At 44.0% G+C, this 12,740-nt stretch overlaps 2 protein-coding genes across 5 annotated transcripts in view; both read left to right on the forward strand.

Annotated features, from left to right (window-relative positions):
- Positions 1-9,479: 9,479 nt before the first annotated feature.
- LOC311343272 (C2 calcium-dependent domain-containing protein 4C) lies at positions 9,480-11,224 on the forward strand (the record flags this gene model as incomplete). The annotated part of the gene is made up of 4 exons (XM_084468149.1): positions 9,480-9,559; positions 9,774-10,447; positions 10,736-10,801; positions 10,868-11,224. The coding sequence occupies exons 2-4, from the start codon at positions 9,788-9,790 to the stop codon at positions 11,222-11,224; spliced, it is 1,083 nt and encodes a 360-aa protein (XP_084324275.1). The 5' UTR covers positions 9,480-9,559; positions 9,774-9,787.
- Positions 11,225-11,917: 693 nt separating this feature from the next.
- Positions 11,918-12,740, forward strand: part of vps13a (vacuolar protein sorting 13 homolog A) — a 40,441-nt gene continuing 39,618 nt past the window's right edge. For all 4 annotated transcript variants that reach the window (XM_084468415.1, XM_084468417.1, XM_084468416.1 and 1 more), the window contains exon 1: positions 11,918-12,064. In XM_084468415.1, the coding sequence (XP_084324541.1) occupies positions 11,965-12,064 (100 nt within the window). In that variant the 5' untranslated portion in view covers positions 11,918-11,964. The remainder of the gene's footprint in view (positions 12,065-12,740) is intronic.

Below are 12,740 nucleotides of genomic sequence, written 5' to 3' on the forward strand. Positions count from 1 at the left end.
TGATATCTGTTTGACTGTTTCTATATTACAAGCTTAAAATGAGTAATAAGGGTCTCACCAATGAATAAAACATTTAGGTCAGAGGGGCGACGTTCTGTCGACCCTTTGCAGAGAAATGTTACGCTCTTGAATAGGCAATGATACATTAGTAGTAATTACCCACATTTCATTGGGGCCATGGTGGCAATTTCTACATGCGTTTTTCTTAATGACCAAGAAGAGCAGGCCATCATAATGAGCAGCTTAATTCATTAATCTCCAGCGACACTAATACTGACTACCATTTCTCTCATACGCAAAATCACAGACGCAGATAACACACAGTCATTTAGACATGCGTGTGTACCAGCACGCACGCACACACACACACACACACACACACACACACACACACACACACACACACACACACACACACACACACACACAGACTCAACCAATCTTAAAAATATTATTTTCCCTTATTTAGCAGACATTTTTTTATTTGCATGAATGCATAATTACATTCATATATTCCTTGTTCCATCACACATTCAAAGACAATTAGTATTATCAGCAGCAATCCACGATTCAAAGAAGAACACAAGTGTATGCACAAGACTAGATCATATCATGTAATCACTATGTAAATCATGAGATAAATTAAGATAATACCACTTTAAAGACAAGTGCCCTTCATCAACCAGATTCCTTTAAGCAGCCCTGTGGTACTGAGAGTTACAATGCATCAAATTGTTTCACAATTTGCAGAATTGGAGAACTGTAAGTGGACACATTAGAAAAACTGTCTTCATGGGAAATTAACTTTAGCGCTCCTTGCCGTCACTGTTCCAACTGCTGTAATTTGAAGTTAACTCAGGAGAAAGACAAACGTGTGGGAAGGAGGAGAGAGACAATCAAACAATGGGAAAGAGGGAGATAGAGAGTGAGAGTGAGCGAGAGAGAGAGATATGGGGAGGGGGGGGGGGGGCAGTGTTGAGTCCTCAGGTTGAAAGGTATACAAGGTCACTTGCTTACAGAATTAATGAAATTGTAATATTCTTAAGAGGTTTCCTTCATGCAGGGATCAGACTTCCGTCAGAGGTCACATGACATGTCTGAAAGTTGGATTCAGGCCACAGGACAATCTGGAACCCCACACCTTGAAGGAAGGAGAGAGAGAGAGAGAGAGAGAGAGAGAGAGAGAAGAGAGAGAGAGAGAGAGAGAGAGAGAGAGAGAGAGAGAGAGAGAGAGAGAGAGAGAGAGAGAATGAAAGGAAGAGAAAGGAGTGGAAGCATGAAATAAAGTTTCAATGCATCAAGATTTAGAGACAAAGAATGTAATTTCCACATTTTTATTTTATATTTATGTGATGAGTTTGTGTCTTTTGTGACCAGATCTATAGAGACCTGTGCGTTTAAGTAACTCTCACTCTCTCTCTCTCTCTCTCTCTCTCTCTCTCTCTCTCTCTCTCTCTCTCTCTGTCTCACACACACACACACACACACACACAGACTTATGGCATGGAACAAGGTGTGGCTTCAAGGAAAACAAATATTATTTCAGTTTTTGAGCATGTATACAAGGGGGTTTTCTCGATACGTCATTATATTTGACATTTGACCAAGGTAATCCTTTGAGAGTCCTGGCAAAGGAGGCCAGCAGTGCATGAAGTTAAAACACACAATGTTTGTGGTGGTTTATTTGAGCATCCCTATGATATGGCCTACAGTGGCAAATAATGTTTTCTCATTTCTAGTTTTCGACAGACACACACCAAAATCCACATCATTGTACATTATGCTGTCCATGCATCATCTATAGAGACCTGTGTGTGACCTGTATGAAGTCTAAATGCCTAATCTTTGGTAATGGCCATGGTCCTCAAATCATTTCCAACTGGGCGCTTGGCTTCATGAAGTTATACTTGAATTGAACAAAATTGACTTAATTCTTTATGTAGACCTATTTGATTCACTTAATTTGCATTCAATTAATTTCCACTGATTGGTCAGTTCATTTTTATTTAGTGTATAATGCCATTGGGCTGCAGGGTATAATGCCATTAAAACTGAATTCACGTAAAAACATAGTAGGTGTATAGTTGATTCACCGGGGGGGCGGCAGCAGGCATACGGCTTCATCTGCTCCCAGCTCGGTAATGTCCGCCTCCATATATCCACGGCAGCACAATCTTTTTACGGCGGTGTAAGGGCTTCGCTGGCTGCTAAGTGTCGACGGGCATTGGCATCAGCCAATGAAAAGGCCATCCAAGGTGGAATTAGCATACTGGCATCGGGCTGGGAGACAGTGAGAGTCTGTCAGGACAGTGGACCATAACGAGAGGTCACACGTAGACCCCCCCACCCCCCCCACCAACGTACTACGCTGCACATAACTCTTTCGACTTTTAATCCATTTGTTGCTCTACCTCTTTTTTTTTCTCTCGCTCTCTCGTTGTCCTACTCTTTCGTACCTTTTCTTTAGCATTATGTTGACCTTGAGTTTGAAGTTTGAGGGATGCAATTCAATCTGCCGCTCATACTTGATTTCATTACTATGAATATACTTGAATGTCACTTGATGATCACCTCAAGTTTCTGTGTGTTTCAATTTATTATCACGTCGTTCTATCTTTCTGTCACCTTCTGTCAGATCACATCATCATCTCTCCCCTTTCCCTGTCTTAGAGCCGATCATTGTTGTCACCTTCATTCCCCATAAGTGTACACACACGCACAACCCTCTTTCCGTCCTCCCTCCTTCGCACAAAAGATTCAGGGCTCCCGGGGTCAAACTCTCCGCGCTCCCATTGGCTGAACTGGATTGTCTCTTGCTTTGTCCTCTGAGTAAGGTCTTCTGATGCAGATCACATCATTCCAATCTGCTTTCCATTTTTAATGGCTCCAAATGATTCCTCATCTTATTAGCCGTTATTACACTTAATCATGGATTTAGAGCAGGTCAGCGGTTTAGCAGCTCTGGCCTTCATCCCAGCCTCCCTTTCCCTCATCCTCACTTCCCTCGGCAGTGCGCAGCAAGGTCCACTGGAGGAGGAGGGCTTTGTTGATCTGTGCCAAAGAAACTTTCTCAAAGTTTTACAAGAGATTAACTGCCTTTTAATAGAATGAGTTTCCATATATTTACAGCTTAAGCCATTGTGCACGAAAGTACAACGTGGACGTTTATCACCGATGAGAGGTTGTACGTTGAGTAATACATCTCATTACATTACATGATTGAAAAATATATATAGTATAACTATATATATTCAAACCATTATGATATAGAGTAGAGAGTATACCCTGGTTTCTTAAACATATTGGGAGACATTATAGAACTAATCAACAATTACTTATGTGATCAATTACTATGAAATGTGTGTCACACACACACACACACACACACACACACACACACACACACACACACACACATGTGAGCTATTGCCCTAGAGTAGAATGAGCGTAAATCCCTGGCGAATAGTATATAACAACAACGCTTTCATGTGATGTGCCTATGGAGCTAGTTAGTTGGTTAGTTAGGAGTTAGTTGTAGTTAATTTTATACAAATGATAACTTGGGCAATAAAACTGAAGAACCTGATACCAGTCTCTACCCTGCTTGAAATTGGTGACCAAATGTCTCTTTAAGTCTGCTTTCAAGCCATTGTTTTTACGACATAATTCAACAAATGCTGGGACTTTGAAGTCCCCTTTTTAAACATTATATTATAGTATATCCAAGATGGCAGCATGTGGCAGCATGTCTCTTGTCTGATCAGTGTCTCTCTGGATTTAGTTGCTTTTAATGATTTTGATTTTGACAGATTTTTGACAGAGGTTTTTTGACAGAAGTTGCAGTTTGCTGTTTTTATTGAAATCTCCTCACAAGCTTTTAGAGAATTGTTAGCTGGGCTAACTAGCCTGGGCCCGCTGCATCCTCCTGGAGCCTGGGCCAACTAGCCTGGGCCTGCTGCATCCTCCTGGAGCCTGGGCCTGCTACATCCTCCTGGAGCCTGGGCCAACTAGCCTGGGCCTGCTGCATCCTCCTGGAGCCTGGGCCTGCTGCATCCTCCTGGAGCCTGGGCCAACTAGCCTGGGCCTGCTGCATCCTCCTGGAGCCTGGGCCTGCTGCATCCTCCTGGAGCCTGGGCCAACTAGCCTGGGCCTGCTGCATCCTCCTGGAGCCTGGGCCTGCTGCATCCTCCTGGAGCCTGGGCCAACTAGCCTGGGCCTGCTGCATCCTCCTGGAGCCTGGGCCTGCTGCATCCTCCTGGAGCCTGGGCCAACTAGCCTGGGCCTGCTGCATCCTCCTGGAGCCTGGGCCTGCTGCATCCTCCTGGAGCCTGGGCCAACTAGCCTGGGCCTGCTGCATCCTCCTGGAGCCTGGGCCAACTAGCCTGGGCCTGCTGCATCCTCCTGGAGCCTGGGCCTGCTGCATCCTCCTGGAGCCTGGGCCAACTAGCCTGGGCCTGCTGCATCCTCCTGGAGCCTGGGCCTGCTGCATCCTCCTGGAGCCTGGGCCAACTAGCCTGGGCCTGCTGCATCCTCCTGGAGCCTGGGCCTGCTGCATCCTCCTGGAGCCTGGGCCAACTAGTTGAAGGCAATGGCATTTTTCCTAACTTTAGTATGGTTGTTGGCTGTTTTGGACCTGAGTCCAAGCAATTGCCCCTTGGTGAGTACCTCTAGCAATGTGTCGATCATGCAAGACATTTACTAAAGTGGCACTAATGCTAATGCTGTCGGGCATCTTCAGCAACCACAGTCTCATTTGGTTTGGGCCTTGAACTTGTGGTTGGACCCGCCTAGGGACTTACCTAAACTTCAAAGTTTCTTTGCCCTATATAAACTTACTCTTTCGCTTAAGGAAAGGCATTACCTGGCTTCAACATATGAAAAGACTGCTGAAAAGACTGCTAAATGTAATGTGAAGCGAGGACTGATGATTGTCCTACTCTTACTTCTGTCTGGAGATGTGCAATCAAACCCTGATCCTGAGCTGCAATGTATCCAGACTCCCGCTGATTTCAAATTAATGTCTGGTCTCAAATTTGTTCATCTTAATGTGCGCAGCTTATTACCCAAGATAGACATGGTCAGAATTTGGACTAGATCAACAGATGCAGATATTGTGATAATTTCTGACAGGCCCAAGAAATGTGGTGGTGTAGCCATTTATGTTAGATCAAAATGTGATGCTTCAATTGTTTTGTATGAGTCCATCTGCAAGCAAATGGAATTTTTGGCATTGAAGGTGGAAATAGCCAAGTCCCTCTCCATGACTGTTGTCGGGTGCTGTAGGCCTCCATCTGCCATCAAGGAGGCATTTTCGTCCTTGAAGCATCTTTTGTCCAAATTAAATTATGATGAACTTTTAATGGCTGGAGATCTGAATTGGGAGTGGGACTGACTAAATGCAGTTTCGGATGAATTCAAATCTTTCTGTGACTCTATTAATCTTAGCCAGCTGGTCAACCTACCTACAAGGCCAAATCTTAAAAGTTCTGATAAGTCCACATTGAGTGATCTAATTCTAACAAATGTTCCTCATAAATTTTCATCCTTGGGAGTCTTCTGCAATGATTTCAGTGATCATTGTATTGTTGCTACTTGCAGGGACACTAAAATCCCCAAATGTAAACCATGCATTATTTTCAAGAGGAATTCAAAACATTTTAATGAACAAGCTTATCATCATGACTTGTCTGGTTAATTGGGGGCATATAGGTCTGTTGCCAGAAGTTGAGCTAACTTGGACATTCTTTAAGGAACATTTTGTGAATATTGTAAATAAACATGAAAAATAAACAACTCCTATCAGGAAATTCAGGGTGAAGGGACGAGAAAACCCCTGGTTTTCCCCAGAGTTGTCAGATACCGTCCATCAATGTAATGTGGCATGGGCCAAAGCCAGAAATAGTTATTTTGCCTCTGACTGGTCTGTTTTCAGGCAACTAAGGAACAAATGCACTTATCTTATCAAAAAGGCAAAATCAGAATATTACTTGTCTGTCACAACTGAGAACCTCAATAATCCTCAGAAATTTTGGAAAGTGATTAAGTCTTTATCTGTAATTAAAAGTCCTCGGGCTCTTCCGACATTTGTTCTAAAAGACTCAGTCCCAGTCTATGATAAATCTGAGGTCCTAAATTGCTTTATCAAGCATTTTGTATCATCTGGTTCTTTGTTTGACTCCACAGGAGCTGCCCCTGTGACTCCCTGCACAGACCCCCCAAGGTTTTTAGGAGAACCCTTTAATTTTGTACCTTTTACTGTGCAGCAAGTGCATAAAGCCCTCAAAACATTAGATCACAGAAAACCCCCAGGACCTGACTTGATAGAACCCTATTTCTTGAAAATAGATGCTGATTTTGTAGCACAGCCTCTTACAATCCTTAATCCCGAAAACAAAGAAATTCCATCCGATTGGAAGTCAGCTTTTGTTTCCCACTTATTAAAAGGAGGTGATCCAGCATCTTTAACTAACTACAGGCCAATATCAAATTTGTGTGCCTTGTCAAAAATTCTTGAATCTCTTGTGTGTGATCAACTGAAAGAGTTGATCACACACAAGAGATATACTAAAATTATCTTCTCTCCAGACTGCAATCAGGCTTTAGGAAAAAACACAGTACCATCACTGCAGCTACAAAAGTGATCAATGATATACTTGTTGCTCTCGATAAAAAGCAGTACTGTGAGTCACTTTTTATTGATCTGTCGAAAGCTTTTGAAACTGTGGACCATGATGTTCAAAAACATAGGCTTCTTTGTTTGGGTTTGTCAGATCATGTAGTTTCCTGGTTCCCAAATTATTTGAGTGACAGGACTCTTACACTTAAGTATATTAAATATGACGGTCTGTGTTCTGAATTTGTGAATGTCCACAAGGGTGTGCCACAGGGTTCGGTATTAGGACCCCTCCTGTTCATTATGTACATTAATGAGTTGGGAAAAATGTGTTTGATGCTAACATGCATTTTTATGCCGATGACACAGTTATTTGCTGTTTTGGATCAACTCATGCTAAAGCTGTTGAATCTCTGCAGAGAGCTTTTGATGTGGTCCAGCATACACTCCTGCAGCTAAAACTAGTCCTCAATGCTGACAAGACTAAACTAATGTTGTTTTCAAACACTAAGAAATTACCTCAAATTGTCCCCACAGTGTCCACTCTTGAGGGAAATGTCATAGAGGTGGTTCATATGTACAAATACCTTGGTGTCTTGCTTGATGATATTGACAATCTTGTGAAGAAACTCAAACTTAAATTGGGTTTCTTCTTCCAAAATAAGTTTTGTTTCTCTTTTGAGGTGAAAAAGTGGCTTGTCACTGCAACTTTTTTATCCATTTTAGATTATGGGGACCTGGTGTATATGAATGCCTCAGCTAAGTATCTATGTAAGATTGATGCTGTTTATCATGCATCGCTGAGGTTTATTACTAACTGTGGAGCCCTGACCCATCATTGTGAATTGTATTCTCGAGTGGGATGGCCTTTTTTGCCCACCAGGAGGCTGGGACACTGGTGCACTTTTATATACAAGGCCATACATCTGTAATCTAATCACACGGAGAAGTGTTTGTTCTTATGGTTTGCGTTTAAATGATCAGTTGTTGCTGTCTGTTCCATTTGCCCGCACAGAATTGGGAAAAGGGGCTTTCATGTACTCTGCTCCTTCTACATGGAACATGCTGCAAAAAGACCGGAAAATAACAGAACTGATTTCTTTGAATGCTTTTAAATCCCGGCTGAGAGCACTTTAGATGACCTCCTTTACTTAACTGTTTTTCTTTATTTTAATTGCTATCTGTATGTTGTAACTGTAACTTTTGCTGCCTTTTTTGCTGCCTCTTGGCCAGGACTCCCTTGAAAAATAGGTTTTTAATCTCAATGGGGCTTTCCTGGTGAAATAAAGGTTAAATAAAAATAAAACAAATATGATTTTTACATTTGTCTGACTTGGTTTCGTTAAAAAGCACAACTTATCTCAACTTAGGCAATGGACCTGGGGAGATGAATTATCACATCACAGATCTATGCAAATCTACATGGAAAATGTTCTGCATGAGAAATATAGAACAGTACGTGTTAGAAGAAGGTAGGGTTTGTTCGAGCAATACTGTCCACAAATATATTTTCCTAATATGCAATATGACACCGAATTCCAAGCCCAAACACACACACACACACACACACACAGACACACGCACACATACACACACACACAAGAGGATGAAACAAAACTAAGTAGGTTTACCACAAAACAATGGCAGCATAGTTAATGTTAATTGTAGCCGTGACGGCGATCAGACGAGGAGACTTCCAATCATTTATCTCCCCATTAGAGAGAGCACTTTGGGTTTTATTGGTGTCATAAAGAGGATCTACACTCAAAAAGCCACCTGGCCCCTGGGAGCCACCAGGGGCCCCGGCTGCCCCCTCTCTATATTCATCATATTCACACACACACACACACACACACACACACACACACACACACACACACACACACACACACACACACACACACACACACATGTGCACAGAAATACACACACGCAGACACGCACACACACACACACACACACACACACACACACACACACACACACACACACACACACACACACACACACACACACACACATGTGCACAGAAATACACACACGCAGAAACGCACACACACACCAACACACAGTGATCACGTTTTCGTGTCGTTTTCGCAATGTAAGCCTATGTGTATTTATCTTTGGGGATTTTGAATGAGTGTTTTTGTTGTTTTTATGAAACATAGTTTCATATGTAATGTCCCTGAAAATAATACAATATAATATATACTGTACATTCTCGTAAAAATTGGTGTTTGTGACCATATGGTCAAAATTATCTAATGCTGCCCTCTAGTGGAGAAAGATTTTTTTTTGTGTGTGTGTGTGTGTGTGTGTGTGTGTGTGTGTGTGTGTGTGTGTGTGTGTGTGTGTGTGTGTGTGTGTGTGTGTGTGTGTGTGTGTGTGTTGACTGCCTGTTGACTAAAGGTCAGTGTATCTGGGGTGTTAGCAAGAAGTGTGGGGTGTGTCTGCGTTTGAATCAAAGGTCAGAAAGCTCACGTCACTTATTTACTTTTACTTTTGTCTTTCATTAAAAATGTATTATATTTTGTAATTATCTGCAGTGTGGAATTAGGTTCATATTATTTGTATCCAAACATTCAGGACGAATAATATAGTTTGTATTGCTAGCTGGTCATTCAGAATGTGACTGACTTGCTCTCACTCTCTGAGTAGGGGTCGCATGTTAGTGTGTGTACATGCATGCTTGCGCGCGCGCGTGTGTGTGTGTGTGTGTGTGTGTGTGTGTGTGTGTGTGTGTGTGTGTGTGTGTGTGTGCATGTGTGTGTGTATAAGTATGTTTCCCTGATTGATGTGTAGGCCCACATGGGTGTAACCTTTATCCCACTTGATGGGGTGGCTGACCAGTGATGCAGAGCGACACAATAAAAGCAGTTCAGTTGACAGAGGATTCCTTCATCACCCAAACCCAGAACTCAGGTCCTCAACATCCAACCTGAACAAGTAAGTTACTAAAATACCCACAAAGGTAAACTGAAGAATGATTTGGATTTAAGAAGCCCAAATTAAACAACTAAATTATATTGTAATATTATTCTGGTTCATAATTCATATTTTATTAACATGATTATTACTTTTTTGCTGCCATGTACTTTTTATGTTTTGTAAATTCATCCAGTGTAATTTGAATTAAACAATGTGCATTTTCTGTTTACAGAAAATATACCAAAAATGTGGCTGATGGACAAAATCAGGGACAGGGTGGAGAGCCTTCCCCAGGAGCTAGCTCACCTTGTGGGCAAGGCAGAGCGGGACTCCTGCCTCTCTCCCAAGACCACGCTTTTCAAAAATCTCAACCACAACATCCTAACTCCAGACAAGATCCCAGAGTTCTGTCTCCCCCCAAAGCTCTTCAGGAGGAAGAGCCTAGCATGGAACCCGGAGGGAGCCCTGGAGTACTGCTTCCCCAGTGGGGCTCTGCTTCAGAAGAAGAAGAAGAGTTCCCAAGACACTACCCGTGACGAGGAGTCCTTCAGGGACGCCTGCCTGGGAGGCACAGCCACTGGCAAGACACGGAGGACGAAGCCGCCCCCGTTCTCTGCCGAGGGCTACGGCCTGGCTGGCGTGTACGAGAGCCCAAACACTCGACGGAAAGAGTCCTTGTTTCACGGCAAGTGTCCTGGTTACGTGTTCGACAGGAGCCAACGGTGTGCGGCGCAGGCGGCCAATCGCACACAGCACGTGCAGAGGAAAACCTTATCGTTACCCGGCCTTCTTCCTCTGTTTCTGGGCAAGAGGCTTTCAGAGACAGGAAGTACGGAGAGCGAAACCTCCTCTTCTTCTGACTCCACTCCCATCGGTTCTCCTTACAGTACCAGCCCTTCCCTCCACGTATTGGTGGAACGCGCAGGTGACCCTGTTAGTGCCGATGCATCGACTTCATCCTGTTCCCTGGCGGTTAATACTACTACCAGAGCGCACAGGTGGAGGCCTGGAAATCAGCATTCGACGTGGCCCCACCATGGCCGCACCGCTGCTCCGGCCGCTGCTGCTGCTGCCGCCGCTGCCGCCGCCGCTGCCGCCGCCGCCGCCACCGCCGCCCCGGGCCCCGGGGCCCACCTGCTCAGCCTGGTCCCGCCCACCATCCTCCCCATGGAGCCTCCCCTCCATTGCCACAAGCCGCTTCAGCATGAGCACAGCATCCTTCTTCTGGGTGGCGGGAATGTCCGGCTCTCCACTGAACGTGTTCTGTTACCGCTCTCCTCTTCCACTTCCTCCTCCTCCTCCTCTTCCTCCTCCTCTTCCTCCTCCTTCTCTTCCTCCGCCTCCTCTTCCTCAGGCACCTTCACAGTACGAGTGCGGGTGGTGTCGGTGGAGGGACTCGGGCGAGATGACGCGGCGGACCAACGACCTTTGAGCTGCGCTTTGAGCCTGTGTCTGGTCCCGGGGAAGCTGCAGCTTCAGAAGAGTGCCACCATCAGGAACTGCCGCGACCCCGTGTTTAACGAGGATTTCTTCTTCACAGAGCTGAGTGAGGAGGCCCTCGAGGTGCTGGAGCTGAGGTTGAAGGTGATGGACAGGTCCTCTTCGGGAACGCTGAGACGAGGGGCGGTGAGGGCAGTGGTCACCAAACCCCTCAGGCAGCTACTCCCTTCTGAGATAAAATAGACATTAAGCGCATTGTACACTTAGAAATGCATTTTTGTAAAAATAATTGTTCTGTTGTAACATTTTGTTGTGAATGTGAAATTATGAAACACTTTTTGTATGTGATTAGGACCCATGGTCGGTTTTTAATAGTAAATATAATGTATATATGAATATTTATTAATATTTAAGTAGTATACCACCAAGAAGTAACAAAGATAAAAATTGTATATAAAAAGATGTCATGCTATTGTAAGGCCTATAAGAGACTATGCTCACATATTCTCATAAGCAGCATTACAACTGCACGTGAAATCTATGATCTATGATTGTCCTGATAATAAAATGCTATTTAAAATTATTTTATGTGCTTTGTACAGACGCTTCATCAAGATATCGAAGCGTCAGGAACCGTGCATAATGTATTCATATATTACTTTGTCTTTGTTTCAAATGCAAAATAAAAACTATTTTGTACAATGGTTTCATTATCACCCCAACCCTTTTACTGTAAATGACATATAACCCGACCCTTATACTGTTTATAATATATTTGAGTGGAATACGTTCATTTTCTATCACAATATCATTTTGGGCACAAGGGGGCCTTTGTTGTGAAAATGTTGACAGCTCGACCCCGAGGCCCCGCCCACTGGGACGACGTCTTGATCTGACGTCGGATAATTCAGGAAACCAGAGCAGCTGTCACCCGAGTTCACCGAATGTAAACATGGTGACAGGGACGTGAAGGGTCCGCCAACATGGTTTTCGAAAGCGTGGTAGTGGACGTCCTCAACAGGTTTTTAGGAGACTACGTCGTCAACCTCGATAGCTCACAACTCAAGCTCGGCATATGGGGAGGTAATCTTATAGTCCACATCTCGCTGCTGTAGCCGCTCACTCGTTCGGTCGCCAAGCTAGCTAACTGTGGCTAACCATCGTTAGCTAACAGGCGTGTGTGTGTGTGTGTGTGTGTGTGTGTGTGTGTGTGTGTGTGTGTGTGTGTGTGTGTGTGTGTGTGTGTGTGTGTGTGTGTGTGTGTGTGTGTGTGTGTGTGTGTGTGTGTGTGTGTGTGTGTGTGTGTGTGTGTAAGAGTGCCACTATACCTCTGTATATGTGAACAATGACCTTCCTCAGCTCAGTGTAAGCATGGCATAGACGGCGGTTAAACTGGAGTTAGCCAAAAGGTGGCATATACGTTGTTTCCTGTTCGATTTGACTGTTTTAGTCCTGGGGGATTTAGGAAATAATGTCACGCCCATCATACAGCCAGGTTAGGACTTGCTCCAAGTGTTGTGTCCTCGACTTCAACAATGCCTTGCCCTTGTCTGCGTTTGTATATACGCACACGCATACGCATACACACACCCACCCACCCACCATGTGGCCCAAGTTTAGGATTAGAGCAAAAGCTTACTTACTTAGTCGTTGTCGTTGTCAAACGCATCTTACAAGTTCTAAGAGAAGGCGTGCACCTGCCCCTCTATAGTAAAAAATGATCTAATTTCAGATGCAATATAATGACATTTCTATGTCA

Source organism: Micromesistius poutassou, assembly GCF_964030765.1.
Source record: "Micromesistius poutassou genome assembly, chromosome: 5".
Classification (NCBI taxonomy): domain Eukaryota; kingdom Metazoa; phylum Chordata; class Actinopteri; order Gadiformes; family Gadidae; genus Micromesistius; species Micromesistius poutassou.